The sequence below is a fragment of the Branchiostoma floridae genome, chromosome 6, assembly GCF_000003815.2.
Source record: "Branchiostoma floridae strain S238N-H82 chromosome 6, Bfl_VNyyK, whole genome shotgun sequence".
NCBI classification, from domain to species: Eukaryota; Metazoa; Chordata; class Leptocardii; order Amphioxiformes; family Branchiostomatidae; genus Branchiostoma; species Branchiostoma floridae.
The window spans coordinates 8,946,043-8,960,741 of record NC_049984.1 but is presented as its reverse complement, the minus strand read 5'-3'; the positions used below and the strand labels follow the sequence as shown (position 1 = coordinate 8,960,741).

The 14,699-nt window shown below is 41.2% G+C and overlaps 2 protein-coding genes across 3 annotated transcripts in view; both read left to right on the top strand.

Annotated features, from left to right (window-relative positions):
* Positions 1-72: 72 nt before the first annotated feature.
* Positions 73-6,951, top strand: LOC118418497 (metallophosphoesterase 1-like). Of its 2 annotated transcripts, XM_035824452.1 has the most exons (9): positions 73-124; positions 2,305-2,570; positions 3,478-3,693; positions 4,172-4,252; positions 4,653-4,758; positions 5,055-5,138; positions 5,411-5,533; positions 5,907-6,047; positions 6,424-6,951. In XM_035824452.1, exons 1-9 carry the CDS (start codon positions 122-124, stop codon positions 6,580-6,582), a joined length of 1,179 nt encoding a protein of 392 aa, XP_035680345.1. In that variant the 5' UTR covers positions 73-121; the 3' UTR covers positions 6,583-6,951. The 2 variants fall into 2 exon arrangements, with proteins under 2 accessions (XP_035680345.1, XP_035680344.1); XM_035824451.1 differs by lacking the exon at positions 73-124 and having other exon boundaries at positions 2,248-2,570.
* Positions 6,952-8,701: 1,750 nt separating this feature from the next.
* The window catches only part of LOC118418462 (E3 ubiquitin-protein ligase Midline-1-like), a gene marked incomplete in the record, with an annotated part of 6,807 nt that continues 809 nt past the window's right edge, over positions 8,702-14,699 (top strand). Inside the window, 11 exon segments of the mRNA XM_035824394.1 lie at positions 8,702-8,721; positions 9,656-9,761; positions 10,337-10,543; positions 11,038-11,323; positions 11,810-11,923; positions 12,051-12,146; positions 12,299-12,532; positions 12,867-12,889; positions 13,260-13,378; positions 13,858-13,961; positions 14,169-14,391. Of these exon segments, the coding sequence (XP_035680287.1) occupies positions 9,667-9,761; positions 10,337-10,543; positions 11,038-11,323; positions 11,810-11,923; positions 12,051-12,146; positions 12,299-12,532; positions 12,867-12,889; positions 13,260-13,378; positions 13,858-13,961; positions 14,169-14,391 (1,501 nt within the window).

The window sequence follows — 14,699 nt, the reverse complement described above, 5'->3', positions numbered from 1 at the left end:
CACTGAAACTATTAAATATATAACACCTAGAAAAAGTAGACTATTCCATCCCATGATCCTCCTCCAAAGTAAGTTTTGACCTTTCACCTCTATCAGCTGGAGGAAACGTCGTGTGTATCGTATGGTAAATGTTTTTGTTTATCTTTATACATATTAAACATCGCTAAAATTGATATTGTTGTATAGGACGTTTGATATCTATGACATCACGAACATTTGCCCTCGTCACTTTTCTGTTCTAACTGTCGGCGTTTTCAGCCGGATACCGAGCACGATAACTAAAAGTTCAGAAGTCACTCAAATTCTATAATCATCTGGTGTATTTTGCCAGCCAGTAGGTACCCAGTATGAGTAATGAGGCTGTTTAACGTGGTCGAGGCACCTCCTCGAGCACGGGACCCCCGTTTTGCAAGTCTACGAAAGCTTCACCTTCCGCACTGGAACCGAGTGCTGAAAACAATGGTCGAATCGGCCTCAGCACTCGGCGCCCAGTGCTGAAGAATGTTCAGCACTCGTTTTCCAGTGCTGATCGGCCTTTCTCCAGTGCTGAAGCTCCCTCAGCACTCGTTTTCCAGTGCTGAAAAGACGTCAGCACTCGTTTTCCAGTGCTGAAAAGACGTTTTCCAGTGCTGAATGTTCGTCAGCACTCGGCTCCAGTGCTGAACTCGCGGCCCAGGCGGCGACGGGTCACGTCAAAGGTCACTCAGCACTGGTTACCCAGTGCTGAAACCGCCGTCAGCACTGGAACCGAGTGCTGATATACAAAAGCTTCGCCTTCCGCACTCGATTTTCCAGTGTTCAGGGGCACTTCAGCACTGGAACACCAGTGCTGAGAAATCTTCAGCACAGGAAAACGAGTGCTGACATCTTTTCAGCACTGGAACGTTCTTGAAACCAGTGCCGAAGTCTTTCGAGCACTGGTGTGCTGGAGTGTCCTAGTGCTGAGAGCGGTACTTGACGCAATTATTACTGATTAAAAATAAAGTTAAACTTTTGGTTGTGCTATTCAATTTAATGTGTAACTTGGTGTATGTAAGTACTGAAAGCGGTACAATATACGATACTAATAAAGATGATTTTTCAAGTTTATGCAGTTTTAGCTGGTGTGTTACGCCGAACGGCGGTTATACCGGCTATATAACGTAAGATAGATACAGATGCAAAAAAGCCTGAATTTGTGTTGTTTTGTGTAATTGAAATGTATTTTGTTTTGTGTAATTAAAAGGAATGGATATCATTAGAACGGGATTGCAAACAACTTTATTATTATTACCGCCCACGTAAAGAAAGCGTCACGACGATCGCGAGTATTTTCCCCGAAGGTAATCGACAAATGAACACTGTTATAGAGTTATAGAGGTGTTATAGAGCAGAATGTAACGATAGGTGACGTTTATAATTCAGCAATCTTACGTTTTAGTCGAGCAAGGACGTTATATAACGTCCTTGAGTCGAGCAAAGGACGTGTCGTAACTCCAAATTTATAATACTGTATACTAGTATGTCAGAGTCTAGTCTCCCGCTCTCTCAGCACTCGGTTTCCAGTGCTGAAGCCGGCGTTTCCAGTGCTGAGAGCGTCAGCACTCAGTTTCCAGTGCTGACGAACATTCAGCACTCGGTTTCCAGTGCTGAAGCCGGCGTCTCCAGTGCTGAGAGCGCGTCAGCACTGGTTTTCCAGTGCTGACGAACATTCAGCACTCGGTTTCCAGTGCTGAAGCCATCTTCAGCACTGGTTTCCAGTGCTGAAAAAGGAGGGTGAAGCTTTCGTAGTTTTGCCCCCGTTTTACGTCCCTCCCGGAAGACGATTTCGTGGAAACTTCGTGAGGCTACAGCAATCCGGACGTCCTTGGTTGGTCCCCCATCCAAGCACTGTCCGGACCGTCGCGTTGCTTAACTTCCGAGATCGAGGGATCGGGTGTACCAACGCGCCACGCGGCCGTAGTAACACTTAGCTAAGTTTCATACAGTTATAAGTTTACCGAGACTTGGACAGTTGTTTCATGACCATTTTGCTCCCAGATTTTTTGCTTCCATTTTCTGCAAAATGATCTAAGCTGATAGAGCCGCCCAGTAACAAACATAATTCTGTACGTTACAGTTACAAGGACATAATAGAAACCGGACAAATCCATCCATTTAATAGCATTTAACAGCCAGTAGTAACGGGATTATAGGGATGATATAAGTTTTTATAACAACATGTTTATCATGATGCTTTACTGTGTTCTTATCTTGCCACCACTGTGTTGATGTAGTCATGGCAACCACTCCAAATGATAGGAGCTGATGCTGTTGTGGCGACAGGTCAGGTGGATGATGCTGAGCAGGAGACATTTGGCCATCCTCTGTGTGGGCCTGGCAAGTGTGTTCTTGTATAGCGAATATGTCATCTACTACATAGCCATATGGCAGTGTTCCTGGCCACATCTTGAACCTGAAGGACCTGCCTCTGTTGCAGCTCAGAAAGGACGGGACAGCACCAATCCACATCAGCCTATCAGGGTGCTGTTTCTTGCTGACACCCACCTCCTTGGTAGTAGGCTAGGGCACTGGTTTGATCGACTCAGAAGGTAAAGGAACTGAGATGAAGTGATCATGTGGTTAACCTTGTACATGTATGCTAATGCATATGACAGGGTTAATACTGCCCCTTCTGGGGAGACATACCCTTTCATTAGCTGAAACACCACATTGTATCTCATGAGTGTCATCAGTTCATGCCATAACTGTACTTGGCCTAGGGTTTACGGAAAAGCCTGGGCCCAGCAGGGTAGCCAGCCTACCCTTTTTGGGCCCCAAGGGTATGCATGGGGGTTGTCATGCTACACTTTCTGAAGCCCTAAATGCACGGGTTTGGGCCCCCAGTGGAATTTCCTTAATAAGAACATAAGAAAGGAACAGCACTGACAGCACTATAAGTTCTACATGTACAAACACACACACACACACACACACACACACGCGCATGCATGCATCATTTACACACAATGCACAATGGTCAATACACACTCACTCAAAGTGTGAGACATCTGTTTTGACTTTGATGTTATTCGCTATCATTTCCTGCCCCATCCTAGTATTCTTTATTTTGCATTTTCTGTTGTATAGTTGGAATTTAGTTTATGATTGTTTTCTTACAGTCTTGGTTGAGTTATTCATTGCAAGCCCAGCAATATGATCAACTGTTACTTTTCCCCATCCCAGCCCCATTCCACCCACAGCTGGGATTGTAATTGACCCAGTTTTTATTTTTAAAAAACTTCAGCTGCAGGCCAAACCCCATGCATAGCCTTGGGGCCCAGAAAAGGTAGTCTTTCAGGCTAGCCAGTCCAACTCCTGGGCCCAGGCTTTTCCGTGAACCCCTTGGCCTACGTACTTTATAAATACACACATACATGTACCTACATGAGGACATTTATCCATCTCGCAGTTATGACAGACCAGATAGTGTGTTTTATGGAGTGCATTCGTTTGCAGGGAGTGGCAGATGGAGAGGTCGTTCCAGACGGCCGTGTCCGTCCACCAGCCTCATGCCGTTTTCGTGCTGGGGGACTTGCTGGACGAGGGGAAATGGTGCAGCGACAAGGAATTCTGGGAGGAGTATCTGGTTAGATCCAGACGTATGTTTCGTCACAATGCAGACCTCCAGTTCCATGTGGTCGTGGGAAACCATGACATAGGCTTCCATTATGAGTGAGTTTTTTCCTACTGGATAAGTAAGTATGTAATGCCAAAAGAAATTATTCAAGCAAATGGATACGATTTTGGAAACGGTCAGACATTTCAGATAATATCTGTTTGATAACATCTTTCATCAGTGACACGTGAATGTCTAACCTTCATTGACGTATGTCCTGTATGAAATGGTGGTGTGACCATTGAATCTTTACAAGTGGTTTGGCAAAATTTCTCTCTTGATAATAACGTGAAAAGGACAGTCTTTTGTATTATCAGATAAGTTTAAGTTTTTGTTTTAAACTTTTTCATGTGCTGCTACTTCAAAATAAAGAAGTCAATCTATGCAAGATGATATTCAGTCAAGAGCTATGCAATGCAAAGTGTAGCTCTTGAGTGTAGAAAACTCTGTATTCCAATGTGAAGATGATAAGGAGCGTGTGTATGACATGCATTAAATATTGACTGCAGACTTTTGTTGTTCTGTTTGCCACAGTGTTACAAGACAGAAACTGAACAGGTTTCAAAAGGCTTTCAACCTGTCAGCTGTCACCACAGTTACCATTCAAGGAAACATGTATGTTGTACAGCATCATTGCTATCTTTGCTCGATTGCCCTTTTTAAATTTAAGTGCTCAGATTCAGTAAAAGTGCTTAAGTAGCCCTTTGGTCTTTGTTGGGGAAAATTTGCAGTAACTTTTTACTGATTACCCAGGGAATTTCATAAATATGATAGGCAAAAAGTCATTTTCTTAATAAGACTGGTGTTTGTTGTCAGTAACATGATAATGCCTTTTTATAGATCTTGAAGTTAAAACTTCAAGGTATCAGGAGTTAGTAGATCTGGGGCAAGACATTCCTAAGGGATGGATGTCATCAATTGTTTGGCTAGTAATAGCAGTCAAATAAGGAGCACCTGATGATTTAGATGATGCTTTTGACTTTTTTGTTTTAATGGAACTGCCTATGTTTTCCAGGTTCCTGTTAGTGAACAGTGTGGCACTAGATGAGGATGGTTGTTTTATGTGTGCTGCAGCAGAGGACCAGCTGAAGGACATCTCTTTCTCTCTCAACTGTTCTCGGGTAAAAAAAGACTAGTTCACCATATCTCTGACTAGAGGAAAAACATCACAATGTATAAAACACTTTTGATATTTAGACACAAACTCTGTCATCAATTTCGGAGTCAAATTTGGATTTCCATAAATGTTTCTTTTCATTTTAAGTGTTGGAATGTACACGTACTAAAACAGTTAGCATGATTGTGTTAATTAAAGACAGAATTCTTGAATAAAAAGCTATGCAAAATCGTTTTTATTCTGCTGGTTCCTAGAGGTATTCACTTATATGTATTACTATTCTAATGTTTTACTACACAGGGGCTTGGTGGTGAGGAGAATGATGGGAAAATGCAGTGTAGGAATGCTCACAAGCTACCAAATACTGCCCCCATTTTGCTAATGGTATAACTTCATTCTTGTGAAGTACTGGTATATTTTGATATTTTCCAATAGATTGCTTTTGAAATTTATAGTATAAGACTTGACATAAACATCAAGTTTGATATGTATTGGTACCAATTTTTTTCCATTCAAATTTCAGATTCTATACATCATGATGTCTTATTGCGTGGCTGCTACTCTGTCAACTCCACCTAGTTCCTTCAGTAGCCTTGTCACATACGGTGTATTTGCCGCCATTTATGCATTTTTCACTTTGTTGGGTCTTCTTTCAGCACTACCCCTTGTACAGAAACTCAGATGCCAACTGCACTGGTCCTGACTCTGCACCCAATAATGAGAAGTATACTACATTCAAGGCTCGATATGATGTGGTATCAAAATCTGCATCGCAAAAGGCAAGAACAGTTTCCATTTACATGTACATTACTAAAGTCCGATAGGTCTTTATATTTTCTCATCACCAACAGTATTTGTTGTAAGGACAATGTTAGTCATGTCATTGTCAATCTATGAAGGCATGCCTGCAAACATTGATTCAGATTTGGCTGAAGTTGTTGAAGGAAAGGATAAACAAGCAAACATCATAAGAAAGATGAGGAAAGAAAGCAAAACGGTAGAAAAAAAAATGGACTTCTAAAGGATCTTTCCCTCTCTCTTATGAAGGATCTGGGGGGGAAATATAAGAAAGGAAGGCAATAAATCAATGAAGACAGAATGGAAGAAACAGAATATAATATATTTGAAATAATGTTTGATGTGTTTTGACAGCTGCTGTGGTGGTTGCAGCCCAGACTTGTCCTGACTGCCCACATCCACCACGGCTGTGTGGTTCACCACCCGGATGGAACCCTGGAGCACACCCTGCCCTCCTTCAGCTGGAGGAACAGAAACAATCCCAGTTTCCTCATGGTGGGTAACGTTACTGTCAGGCTAAGGACTTTTTAAGCCAAGATGCCATGTCGAGTAGGTGATTGTCTGCCTCATACTTGTAATGCTTGTTCATCAGATAATGCTGTAAAGTAAAGGAACCAAACTCAAAAAGAATGTGAATATTTCTCTTGAAGCAGACCTGTCATATGCATTGTCATTGTAGTTAGGAAAAACAAATGTTAGAGACATTACAGATATGGCATCACTGCAGCAACTTTATCAGTATCACACATCATAATCATTGACAAACTGTATTACCAGTTTAAAAAAACCCATTACTCATTTGTCCAAGATTTTATTTTCAACATGTATAACAATTTTAACTTGCACATACATATCTTTTCATGTTTTACAGGCCTCGATCCACCCCACTGGCTATTCCCTGACTAAGTGCTTCTTACCAGAAGAGAGCTCTGTTATCGTCCTTTATGTCATATCAATTCTGCTGATGTTAATATGGACATGTTCAAAAGTCAGACAACGCAGAAGAGTCTTCCTATCAAAGCTGATGTAGCACATATAGGGCAGCAAAAACCACAGAACTCTATATACACCTGTCATGCAACACTTTGTAAAAAGTTTGTACCACTGCCTTGTATACAGATAATGTGTCATAAACCTTGTGTACTACTTAGTAGTATTATGTATATGCAACATTTGCTTTTGCTGTGCAGCCTGAGGCTGCCTGCCGGAAAGAGATTGGGTGGTTCTTCAATATAAGCCCTGCTAAAGCTACAAGCAGCTAATCCCGTTGTGGGCATAGGCTATAGCTTAATTTATGTCATACCTGTGACGCGAAAATGTTACAGGTGTTCCGGACCGGGCCATAACTTCCGTATCAGACCGGTTCGAAAGGCGTATCACACAGGCTCCATTTGAATACATGCACATGTACTAGTAAATCGAACTGTTTCGAGCGGGCCTAGTGCGGCGCCATCGAATGTCCGATTACCTGATTCAGACGTTGGAACATTACTGTTGCAACACTTTTTGTTCGCGGGCATCAAATTTGTTCAACTTCTGGCGCATTTCGCATCAAAACAGGGGTTTTCTTAGGTGGGTATGTCATAAATAAAATACAAAACGCGGTGTATTCCGCATCACCCTCTGTCCCAGCCCTCCCGCGGGTCGGGCTGATTCCTCGTGTGATACGGAATACACCATGGTGTATTCTATATGTACATATGCAGCAAGGCTTAATTGGCTACAGCGGTTGGTTCCAGTGCTGGTTGTGATTTCATGCTGTCTTATACTGGATGCACTTGTCAATGTATGTGTGGTGTATATACTTTGAACAATGTGAAATCATATGCTGCATATGCTCAATTTTTCCACAGAAATAAACTTGTCTGAATTATGAAGTTGCATCAACTCATGATGCAAGCGAATGATTGATTGATTGATTGATCTGAAACATATCACATGGAGTCTAAAACCTACATTATTCGATATAGGGACTAGTACTCTCTAGATAAATAAAAATACACGGAAAAAGTCTATCATTTCTTTTCTGTTGATTTGATTTCTAAGTTGACTTTAATTTGATTGTTTCTTCTTTTGTATCAGTATCTATTGAATATTTGTCGTATTAGTTTGTTGATTTTGTCCTATGGCGACATTGAAAAGGCCTAGAAATTTACAATTTGGCAATTAATGTTAATCATAGCACCAAAAAATTAATTTTCAATTGATAAAAGATAATTTTTTTATGACAGACTGTTTTTTAAAAGTATTTAGTAAATGAGGAAAATGACATTATGATAGTCATACATTATGCAAATGAGGGCATATTTTTGCATACATGTTGCTGATGAGAAAATACGTTTTGGCAAATGTATGGTTATGAAACTCACTTTCAGCCCTTGGCAACAAATAGTATGGAATTCTAGAAATAGGCGTGGAGAGAGCCGCATAGACGCTCCCTCGTCGATCGTCCCATTGTAACTTATATGCATAACACTGTCGCATAACTGACGCAAGTCAAGTACTTAAGATCAAAAAGAATACACCTAACCTGAACGTTAATGTGTTTTGCATGATTTTTAATGTGCCTCCTAGTCAATGGATATCCTCAACGAGGATTGCAGGTCGTAAGACAATCTGAGAACCATTTTCTCCTAAAAAAATTACAACATTTTCTACCATATCAGTATTCCCCGTAGCAGACATGACGTTATCGGAGACTATTTAGTATTCCGACGAGACGAGAACGGGTCTTTCCACATTGTGCGAGTTGAACCATGACGGCCAGCCGACCCGGCCCTGTCCCGGGACGCCCAGAGTTTAGACAACTTCAAACTAGAACTACCACTAAAACGTCGCACACGGACTACTGACTGGCAACGGAAAAAGTCTGAAGGCTAGCTAGGGTTTTTATTGAGGTAATGTTAGAACCTTTATTAAGTTTTATCGGAGTAAAAGGTAACGTTACAAGACAATGTACTGATGTGACTGTTTTCGTCGCGTCAGCAGCTGTGGTGGTTTGGTCGTCCTATTATTTTGTGACCGCCATATCGACACACACCTTGCGTTCTACATTTCTGGCATTTTTCTACTCCCTGGGCGTAGTAGTGGTTACACAGTGATTTCGTATTTATTACGTTATGTCAAAGTCCTTGGTCAAAGTCACCAACAGTACGAACTTATGATGAAGGTATTGTGCGATTACCGACCGACGCGTCATGTTCTATGCACCCCTCCCCATTTCAATTCGTCCATTTTGTGAGAAAACGGCGGACGACAACCAGACAAAGGTGTTTTAGCTTTTTGAAAAAAAATGGAACCTTCAAAATAAGTTATAGCAAGGACTTCACCTCTGTTTCGTTTGTGAGCAAACACGTTCTATCAAAGAAACGTGAAACTTGTCATTCCACAGATGAAGGGCTTTCATCATTTGTCCTCACGGTGCTTGGTCTCGAGTCGGTCGGATCATTTGGCCTGATGGCTGATGCACAGGGAAATGTCGCGGGGAGTTTGACACTGTTTTGCCTCACTACTGACATCGTTTTGATTTGAATTTTCACCTCATCGCTAAATACTTTTTATAGCCCTTTGGGACACCTTCTGGTCTTCACTAAGAAAACAGACCCATCAATCATCATAAAGAGAAGACCCCTTACAACTGTCCCACGGGGAGGTGCTAATGAGCTAATGATGTGTTACTGGCTACTGTTGTTTATTCAGTCTCAGTGTGTACAGAGGTTTGTTTTCATAGCCTAGTGGCAGATATGCCTAACTGTTAGAAGGGAACTGCAATGCAAAATCTAGTGAAAATGACAAAAGCTGACAAGAAGTGTTTCTGGAGTAATATTTTGGTGATAAGATTGAATGCAGTCCATTTTCTGGTCAATATTGTTGAACAAATTTTCAAGAGTATTCACCATTATTTTTGGACATCTTTTAATTTCTCTTTTGCAATATATTTTTCTTCTTTTTTTGTTTTGTTCAAACGACTCCCTCACAATCTCTCCAATGCATCTTTCTTTGTATAATTACAACTGGTATATCCAGACATGCACATGACTCCATTAAGACTTTGATTTGCACTCTCCGTGATAATGAGACATTTCCATATCATCCCGCTGCAGCTGAAGTGAGGATGGAGGCCCTGGGCAATGAGATGTGCTGCCCTGTGTGCCTGGAGTTGTTCACATACCCTCTGCTGCTGCCTTGTGCTCACAATCTCTGTAGGGGGTAAGTAAGCATTTTCTAGTGTAGACTAGGCCGTAATTCTAGAAGTCTGTAACACTCTTAATTAACCATTCCTTGCAAGACAAATAGCTTCACACCTTATTTGCCACTTCTTACATTTTTGCTTTATGTCTCCTGTTGCACAGGGAGGATTTCGATAGATACATGAAACGTTATGTGGCAAGGAATTTAGATGGACTTTAATACTCAGAAGATTACCTGTTTGAATATTACATCTTTTAGTAAATCTTTGGATCTGCTGACTGAGGAGATTAAGTATCAGTTATGTCCTATCTGCCAATTACAAACTTCTGTAACAGAACATTGTTTTCATACTATCAAGGAGCTTTTATAAAGATACTATAGAACCATCTGAACAACAGTACCTTTGTGCTCCTATGAAATGCCTGTGTTGATTTGTGACAGAACCTGCTTGACCATTTACATTTGAATTTTAATTGCAATCCATCATGGTCACCCTGGTCAACTGTCAGTTTGATTCAAGATCACAGGTGACACAAATTTTGATATTTCATTTATGTTGGAATTCAACTTCAAGTTGACCGTCTCTATTCAAGGTGTGCGGAAGACATCTTAGCGTCTCCTCCAGACCAGTACTACAAGAACCATGCCAGCGGGAAGAGTGAACCTGAACCTGAGGTGGAAGACCTGGATGAGACAGGCCAGGGCTTCTGCTGTCCCACGTGTCGCGAGAAGATCGTGCTGGGGGACAAAGGACTGGACGGACTCAGGAAAAATGCCACCTTACAGAGTATTGTTGACAGGTAAACATAGCGGAGAAAACAATTAGGATTAAATTTGTCTCTGTGATACTGATAGTACAAGTTAAGCAGGTGAGACAAAAATAGTATTGGCAAGACAATGGAAAAGTAAAGAATTTGATATCAATTTTTCAAACTTGATAATGCATAGATTCTAAAAAAACTGTGCTACCTTAATTTACTTGGGGATAACAGACTTTCACTGTAGTGACAGCATGACTTAGTATCAAGACAGGCGGGTCTTGTCTTGCAAAGTCATACTGAGCTTGAGGCAATTTGAATCCTGTGTGGCCTTGAGACAAATGTGACAGGTATTTATCTGACTGTTGTGTGTGCTGTGAATGTACAGTCCTTGGATGACAGTTTGAACACAAGGATTTGCCTTTTTTGTGCCAGTATATTGATATGCGCACCTTAACAATATAACGTTACTAGTATGCCAGAAAATATCGGGATATTGGGATTTGTTGAATAACTTGTTATTTTTCATCTTATAGGTACAAGCAAGCAACATCCGGAGCACGCCGGACAGCCAGCAGTTTTGGGAGTGAACCAGACAGCCAGGTTCTTTGTGACTCGTGTGAGGGGGACCCTAAGCCAGCCTTTAAGACATGCAAAACCTGTGAAGTGTCCTTTTGTCCCGAGTGCCTTGAAGCTCACCACAGCCACCCCAGGATCTTTGCCAAGCACGTTCTGGTCGCTCCAACAGGTGTCATACCACACAAGCTTTCTGACACAAGAGACAAGGAAGAGATTCTGTGCAGTGAACACAGGGATGAAAAGGTAATTCATTTATTTATCTATCAAGATTCTCCAAAATACAGTGGAAGGTATGGAGGAACAGGTGTTTCTTGTTAGAAGACGCCTTTTCAAGATTGACATACTGAGTAATAGTTCACTTGTTAAGCTGTAGATAGTTTTGATTACAAATGTAACTGTCCTGTCATCTATATGCCCTGGGTGGTAAGTTGTAAAAAGGTTGCTTTATATTCTACTTGTATACAGTAAAAAAAAATTCCAAAATATTCAATGAATATTGAGGCAAGCTGAGTGAAATGAGATTTTAACATGGATATATTGCTTGTACAATTGACACCTCTAATCTCAAAGCCACAGAAACTCAAGTGCAAGGAATGAAATCCACAGTCCTTACTAATCAACTTGCAATTGTTAATTTACAGTTTTACAATCAGTAATCATTTCAGTTTTAATATCATCTCCTGAATCTTACAGTCCTGGGGACTGTCATTATGCACCTTTAAATTTCAGGTGAATCTGTACTGTCGGGAAGACAACAAGCTGGTGTGCACAATCTGCAGACTTGTGGGGAAGCACAAGGACCATGAACTAGCAGCTGTCGATGAGATGTTCAAAGAACTCAGAGTAAGAAACTGATGTACATTTCTTTGTTGGCAACAATCAATTTTCAAGAATCAACATTTTCTAGTTTGAGGATAAACTCCATATAACATAAGAAAGCATGTGCTTAACACTCATACTTCTGTTGCAGGAGAAGCTGATTCTCAATGTGGATGCACTTGAGAAGAGAACTGAAGGAATGATTGACCAGGTTTCATCCCTCAGGACCCAGTGTCAAGACATTGAGGTTATCATCACAATCTTAGATCTATCACGCTGCATTTTCTTCTCATCATTTTCATGGATGATTTAACGGTTTTGTGTGTTATGTTTGTAACGTGTGTGCACCAAAATAAGTTACCAACAGGTTTGTAAAGTACCGTTTTTCTGCTCCATCAGAGTACTGGCCACCGTTACAAACAGCGGCTGTACATGGACATTGATGAGCTCATCGGAGTCCTGGAGGAGAAGAAGGTGCTTCTCGGGGAGAAGATTGACACAGAGAGAGAGATGAAGGTCCAGGCTATGGAGGAACAGGTGGACGATGCTCTGGCCATGGTGGAACAAGCCAAGCGGTCGCTGTTCTTTGCCAGGGAGCTGATCAAGGAGAAGGACTGTAGTGCATTTCTTATGGTAGGTTATTTGCAGTTTTCTTCAGATGATAACTCCCTTGTCATGATGACATCCACTTAATCAAAAATGTCTGACTATTACATCTTGGGACAGGGGGCGCCACTATCTCAGGCCTGTTTATGACTGTATCTTGTCAAGTGACAAAGTCTTTAAGTCATCACGTGACTAGGAAACTGCAAGATCAGATCTACCGGGTTGATGAAGGGACAGTCTCGCTTAGCTTCCCAAGCTACAAACTGTAGTTGTGTTGTTTTGTCAAAATAATTATATAAGCTTGAATTCATACAAAGTCATTAATAGTGAATTGACAATTTTTTTTTGCTGCCCTCTACAGAGTGCTGCTGAGATCAATGAAAGGTAAGCTTGATTTTTTTAATTCTTATCAGTCTCATCTTTTCAGAAAAATATCAACAAGAGACAAAGAATCAATTGCGCTGCAGTTAAACTATTTATACTTTACGCTAGATACTTAGAAGTTGCACAGTACTAATACTAGAAAGGGTCTATTGCTACCACCTAGACTATTAAACGTAAATATCTATTCGGTAGTTGTGGTTTGAAGGGTCTTCAAAAGGTGCACCAATTTTTTTGCAAATGTTCCAAATAGAAGTAGAATTCAACCATTCCCAAGTTACGCAAGTGTGATTTAAATCATTCATCTAAAGACGTTTTTAAGTAGTCTATTACTTTCCCTAATTGCACAATCTTTCCTGATGTGTGAATGTAGAATCCAGAAGGCGATGACCCCGCTGCCTGGCCAGTGTGTTGGTGCGGCACAGTTCATGCACACTGTGGTGGACATGAGGGAGCTGGGAGACCAGCTCAAGGGGATGAACTTCATGAAAGGTAAGATGTTTGTTGTAGTTTGTTTTAAAAGTGCCTTATGCTTGTTTACTGACCGGTGCAATGGCTGAGTGGGTAGAGTTTTTGCCTTGCATTCGGTAGGTCGTGAGTTGGATCCCTTTCCAAGTCATAACAAAGACTTTAAAAATGGTACATGCTGCTTAGCACTCAGCACTAAATGAGGAAAAGCAGGGAGTTGCACACACATCACTACCAGTGGACCAGCCCCCTGCTGTAGTGGTTTGCACAAAAGTGTGGCCCAAGGGCTACAGGAGTGGAGATGGGCACCATCCCTAAGAATCTGTTACAGATGTACAGGCAGCTTTTTTTAATGCTTGTTTAAAGACTTATCGAAAAATTTAAACTACCAGCAGCTACGATTTAAAAAAAAACTGTCAACCAGCTAAAATAAAAGATTATACATGTGTATGACATACATGTACTATAACATTCCGTATGGCCTTTTCTTTAATACTATACAGTACCATCTGCTCCAGTGATCATGGCCAACTACTGTAAGGTGACCAATGTCTCCTTTACCCTACACTGGCTGAACAAGGAGAGAGACTTCATTGACTCATACCAGGTAAGGTTTTAAACAGTACAGAAATCAACTGTTCTTCCATTTCCTATAACTGGGCTCATTGGAAACAGGGCTGAATCTTACAACATAATTTTCAAGCATTCTTGTGACTTTGAAGCTGCCTGGTAAAGCTTCAATTTATGTTATGACGTTTTGATGACACCTGTGAAAGTGGTAACATGCCTAACATTATCACATCTAATGTGATAGGTGTTGTATTGTGAAGCAAGTGTTGAAGACGATGGCTATGGTGTAACTGCGGGAGGAATGCCGTCAGCTCAGTCCCACTGGAAGACCGATGATGGGATCACAGAGGACCACCACACGGTGTATGGGCTGGAGCCAGGCACAGAGTACACCATGTTTGTCAGGGGCATCAGCCAGGCTGGCTGCACTGAGAGAAGTCAGCTCATTAATGTCAAAACTCACAAAGGTAAAACTGCTTCACAATCATGACAAAGCTTGCTTCAGTTCTGATGTAGTAGCTTCAGCAGAAACCAGTTGCCTCTCATCTTGTACCGCAACATTTTAACAGTTGATGGGTAGGGAAGTCTTGTACATTTCCGTTACTTAGAAGTCTTGCACACTGAACCTAATTTGGGATATTTCTAATCTACAGTACATGTATTACATTCTATTTTATCTTTTGATTTGGAGCATTTGTTCCAGCATAAGATTTGCACTAGATTGATGAAATCTCATGCCACACATAAACCTGACCTAAGTTACCAGGTCAGGGTT

Coding starts and splice junctions, on each gene's coding strand:
- LOC118418497 (XM_035824451.1), top strand. CDS start 2,287: ATGCTGTTGTGGCGACAGGTCAGGTGGATGATGCTGAGCAGGAGACAT. Junction 3,694..4,171: donor GACATAGGCTTCCATTATGA/GTGAGTTTTTTC, acceptor TGTTTGCCACAG/TGTTACAAGACAGAAACTGA. Junction 5,139..5,410: donor CTGCCCCCATTTTGCTAATG/GTATAACTTCAT, acceptor GTCTTCTTTCAG/CACTACCCCTTGTACAGAAA.